The sequence below is a fragment of the Limulus polyphemus genome, unplaced genomic scaffold (genome assembly GCF_000517525.1).
Source record: "Limulus polyphemus unplaced genomic scaffold, Limulus_polyphemus-2.1.2 Scaffold811, whole genome shotgun sequence".
Taxonomy (NCBI): domain Eukaryota; kingdom Metazoa; phylum Arthropoda; class Merostomata; order Xiphosura; family Limulidae; genus Limulus; species Limulus polyphemus.
This window is the reverse complement of record NW_013666421.1, coordinates 90,356-96,016: the sequence shown is the minus strand read 5'-3', so window position 1 is coordinate 96,016 and position 5,661 is coordinate 90,356. Positions and strand designations below refer to the sequence as shown.

The window sequence follows — 5,661 nt, the reverse complement described above, 5'->3', positions numbered from 1 at the left end:
AGTTAGGCTGAGAGCTTATGACACTAAAAATCCGGTAGGCAGAGCACAGATAACCCAGCGTGTAGCTTTGTGCTTAAGAAGATCAAATTTGTTTGTTATGCTCCAATTTTAGCGTTATTAGTCACAAGCTTACCGCTGAGCCATCGGGTGACGTAATGTTTTATTCTGAATCGATCGAAGTCTCCATCTCCATGAAATATAGTTGATTTGATAATTAACTACGTTTTTTACAACTTAACAACTTTTTTATTTTTAGGTCTACATGCTACAATAAGTATTGTGTTTCTTTTGCCAGTTGTGTTCAATGTGAATTAATAATCGTAAAAGCTAATTAATGCGAGTATTTAAGCATTTTAATAAAGTTAAATTGTGCATTATCGTCCACGTAAGATTTTCAAATCTCTAAGATATATTGTAAACATAAAAACTGCAAAAGAAGTAAGTATCATAAGCTTGTTAAGTAAATGTCTTTCGTAGTGTGCAAACATTATAATTTCCAGGAAATTCAAGCAACTTAAAATACCCCCTTATTGTTTTAGTAATCATGGTGTTCAGCAAACTATAATAAAAACACTCCAAAATTTCTTTTTTTATCGACAATAGTTATTAAAGCTTCACCTCTTGCAGAAAAACCTTTATTTGAAAATGAGTTCTTCCATCGTTTGTATCAACATTTTTGGTGAAAGTACATATTAATTTGTCATCAGAAGACTTGTTTTCGGTGCTGAACCAATCGATATACACTGGGAGAATGTTCGAAAGTCTCATTTGCAAGTATACGGTTGGAAGGTGTGATGTTTCATGAAATGTTTGATATGTTTCTTATGAATTTCGTGCAAAGCTACGCGAGGACTATCTGCGCTAACCGTCCCTAATTAAGCAGTGAAATATTAGAGGGAAGGTAGCTAGCCATCACCACCAACCGCCAACTCTTTTACCAACGAATAGTGAGATTGATTGTCACATTATAACGCCCCCCAAAGCTGAAAGGGCGAGCATGTTTGATGGGACGGAGGTTCGAACCCGCTACCCGCAGATTGCGAGTCGAGCACCCTAACCACCTGGCCTGCGTGAAATGAAAACTTTGTAGATGTATTCACGATGGGGTTCCTTTTGAAGTTATAGTGGTCAGAAAGAAGTCGTCTCAAAAACGCTAGAATCCAAAGAAAGGAAGACAGAAAAACTGCGAAGCAGAAGGAACGTGTGAATAAGGTGCTTTGTTGTTCTCATTGTAACTATTTTTATTATCGTTCAGTGACTGACACGACTGGCCAGACCTCAACCGACTAAAGTAATAATAAATAGCTAAAGGACCTTTATTACTGCTTTTACTAAATTCGCAGTGTCCTAGATGTCATGAACATTGAAAACCATTCTTACAGTACCAAACAAGGTCAAACTAGAATGACTCTGAACAAAAATAACCTTACTTGAGGAAGACGTTTCATCAACATAAAAAAAATCAACCAAGAGATCTAACCATGAGAAATTGGTCCAGCGGATTTTACTTTGTTGAAAGTTGCCACCAAGGTCATGGCGTTTCTGTAAGATCGACTCACTGTTTTGGCGTCAAATATCATAACAGATGGCATAGTCGAAGTTTTTAATAATATTCGTACAATTTGACATTTATATTCCTCACTCAGACTCAGACTACACACATATGGGCGGGGTTTAGCCAAATGGTTAGCGTACCGGACTGTGAAGCTTAGGGTACCTAGTTTGCATCCCATTTTCGAAATCTTGCACTCCTCGCTTTGGGGTCCTGTGTAATTTTGGAGTCCTGTATAATTTTGCGTGAATACCCGAAACAAGTAACTTCCAAGCATAAACGTCCCAATATAAATCCCAGATACTGTTAATTTCACGGTTCTTTCTAACACACGAACTTTATTATTATTTTGTTGTTGTTTCCCTGTTAAATACAGCAAAAACTAGACACGCATACCCGAAACTAGCGATACTGTAGATTTTTTCATATTTTCTCTTTGCAGGTTCCGTGTTTCAGACGAAGAAAATAGTTACAAGCTAAGTGTTAGCGGTTACAGAGGAAATGCGAGCGACTCTTTGACTTTGCATGATGGGAAGATGTTCTCTACTATAGACCGGGACAATGATGAAGTTGAGTCATGTTGTAACTGTGCTGATACGTTCAAGGGGGGATGGTGGTATTACAGGTAGGTTTAAAGCTAACTTAATAGAGCAAATAGACATGTAAGTATGTGTTACATGTAAGTATGTGTTACTTACATTCAAGTAAGGCGGGTGTGGTTTATTTCTGTCTAAAGACTGTAAATCACAGTTTCATAATATATATAAACGCATATCTAGGCTGTGGTGGAACAAGCTGTTCAGGGGCCCTGGGCAAAGAAAAGGTCGCGGTCCCTTTTTCCGGAGGTTAAGACATGTAAGTATGTGTTACTTACATTCAAGTAAGGCGGGTGTGGTTTATTTCTGTCTAAAGACTGTAAATCATAGTTTCATTACCTCCGGAAAAAGGGACCGCGACCTTTTCTTTGCCCAGGGCCCCTGAACAGCTTGTTCCACCACAGCCTAGATATGCGTATATATATATATTAAGACCAGACCATGCCTCCAGGCGTTGCGGGCCCTAGGGCATTGTTTCGTCTGCCCCGCGCCAGTTCCACCACTGAATCTAGGCTTAGGCCTTGTAGAGAAGCTAGGCTAGGAAATGTGGTCTTTGGCGATGTGAGGTGGTAACAGTAGTATATAATACCGTGTTTCTTTTACTGCTTTCCTAACTTAGGCATTTTTTACATAATATAAAAATCAAAATATAAATAAATGGGCAGGTATGGGCTTCACCCTTATACCCTCAACTACTTTGTCATAGCTATTTCATATTAGTCCACACAAGTGAAAGATATATGTAAAAATAGTAATAACTATTGCAGTGGTATTAAATGCTCGAGCTGGCAAAACGATGAGGATTTTTAGGCCTTAAAAATAAGCAGTTAAAATCAAGCTTGACTGCAAATATTTTTTCCGCAATCCAGTATAGCAATTTAAAAAGAATAAAAAAATTATTAATGTAAAAAAAAAATCATTACAAGTAGGCTTTTTTTATTGCAGGTGCTTTGAGGCCAATCTCAATGGACCATATCAAACCGAACCTACCGAAAATGGCTACTTCTTAGGGATTATATGGGAACAATGGCGCGGTGATTATTCTCTCAAAGGGGCTGAAATGAAGATTAGACCTCTGATGTTTGATGAAATTAAGGATCCATAATATTTACATCCTTACATTCTTTTTTTATTTGCGAAAACTTAGAATACCTGGTATCAAAATTGGCACATAGTCCCTTCGATTACTACATAACGAACCATGCGCTAATGCAAATTTTAGTCTATGGGATTTGTACGAAGATAGATATTTAAGCAACATTCTAATCCAAATGGTTTAGAAAATATGTTAATTACTATTAAAATAGATGGTGCTTTTGCCTTGTAGTATTTTTTCATAATCTGGCATGTTTTTTCTTATTCGTTCACTTTCGTCTGTTTTGATATTCTATAGCAGTCGTATATCGAACTCGTGTCGCTACTCGCTTGTTCTTTAATTCATTGTTTTCTTTTAGATGTTAAATGGTAATATTTTCAGGCCACATCATTCCTCTCAGCTTTTGACGAACAAACACGCAGGGGTTCTAATTTGTAAATTATCTTTTACTTCGATATATAAATGCAATTTCATGTAGAATAACCCGGATATCGCCAGCCAACAGTGTCATAACTCGTTGATCCAACACGTAACGAAACAAGCCATTTATAACGTAGTTTTCAACCAAATGATGCAAGTAAAAATTTCGACAACGCATTGCATCAATGCCCTATGGCCCTTTGGATGGTAGACAACGGGGTCGTGACCTATTGACTCAACACGTTACGGAAGTTCGACTACGCGCTGAAATGGGTCAGTACGTTATTACTCTGTTGGCAGGCGACCATCAATGAGCCATAAGGCATTGATTCAATGCGTGGTTAAAATATTCAACTACTCTTTGCGTCGACACATTATGCATTTGATGGGTTGTCATAAACGCATGGCAGATCTTCATAATGCTACCTATCTAAATACTTTATAAAGGCTTATGATTTATGTTATATGATTATATATATATTGTAGGAATTCAAATACAAGTATATATTAACTGATATTACAGACGATAGATTATCAATATGAAAGAAACTCAAAATAACAGTTGAAAATATGCTTGTAGTGAGAATAAAGACAAAGGACAATTTTCTTCTTTTTTTCTGATTAGAATAATTTTCAAATTTGCAGCTAAGCCTCCTACAACATAATTTCATGTATTGGCCTACCAGTTAAGCCTCCTACAGCATAATTTCATGTATTGGCCCACCAGCTAAGCCTCCTACAGCATAATTTCATGTATTGGCCCACCAGCTAAGCCTCCTACAGCATAAGTTCATGTATTGGCCCACCAGCTAAGCATCCTACAGCATAATTTCAGTGCTATGTGTACGAAATTCAACGAACCCCAGATTTTAGCGTTGTAAGTCCGTAGACTTACCGCTGTTCCATTTGGGAACGTTGTACAATTTAAAAACATTTTTCATGCTACATAACACTATGTAAGCTGTAACAAAGGATTATCCTCACTGAACACAGCAGATAGCCCAATGTGGCTTTGTTCTCAAACATACAAAACTGTATAAGTATGTCTCGTTGAAAAGTTATAGTTGTTAACAAATGTTTATTATAGTACTAAAATGTATTAGTCAATTTATGTTTTTTAATAAAATTATTTTCTTCTCATATTTGTCAAGGTTTTTTTTTTTTAATTGATGAAAAACATTATTTAAAGAGTCATGGTTAAAACGGTCTCTTGAGATGAACGACTGATTTTTTTTTATAAACATTCATAAAATCGCTTAGTATTCAACAAATATCATGTTAAAAACGAATTCCTACATGATAAAATCATAAAATACATTTGAAAGATCTTTAAAAAGTCTAATATAATTGTCCACTCGTAAATAATTAAACGCAGTGACAAAATTAACTGAATGAGCATAGTACGAAAGGGCTTCCTTAAACGTATACGATATATAAACAGGAGCCAGCAGCAATGTTACATCTCATCTTTGTCATGAACTTTCTTAGCTCAACACTGTATTATATTTATTCATTTGTTGAGTTGTCAGTAAAACAAGGCACGCGAATTCAAATAGCGATGTTATAAAGGTAAAAAATAAAATAAGCGAATTTGACGTGGATTGATCTCAATCTTTTTATGCTAATCCATTTTCAGGATGAATCGCTAATATCTGAGTATTTATCATCCTAAATTTACACTATTATGTTTAAAACTAGCTTTGGAACTGTATATAAAGTGAACATGATTATGTTAAAAATAATTAGGGGAACCAAAGTTTATGAATTTTCTGAACGACACCCTTAGTGCAACTTACATAAAATAACACCTGAATTGTATCACTGTTAGAACAATAATAAGTTGGCTAAAATACAACTATTTTACACGTGGATTGATACGTCTTAGTTATTAAGATTTTACATTTTTCGGAAACAGCGTCTTGACAAAGGGCCCGGCATGGCCAGGTGGTTAAGGCACTCGACTCGCAATCTGAGGGTCGCGGGTTCGAATCTCTGTC

The 5,661-nt window shown here is 36.1% G+C and overlaps 1 protein-coding gene across 1 annotated transcript in view; it reads left to right on the top strand.

Annotated features, from left to right (window-relative positions):
* The window catches only part of LOC106460657, a 12,981-nt gene extending 8,465 nt beyond the window's left edge, over nt 1-4,516 (top strand). The window contains exons 4-5 of the mRNA XM_013920383.2: nt 1,995-2,177; nt 3,094-4,516. Of these exons, the coding sequence (XP_013775837.2) occupies nt 1,995-2,177; nt 3,094-3,253 (343 nt within the window). The 3' untranslated portion in view covers nt 3,254-4,516. The remainder of the gene's footprint in view (nt 1-1,994; nt 2,178-3,093) is intronic.
* Nucleotides 4,517-5,661: the final 1,145 nt, after the last annotated feature.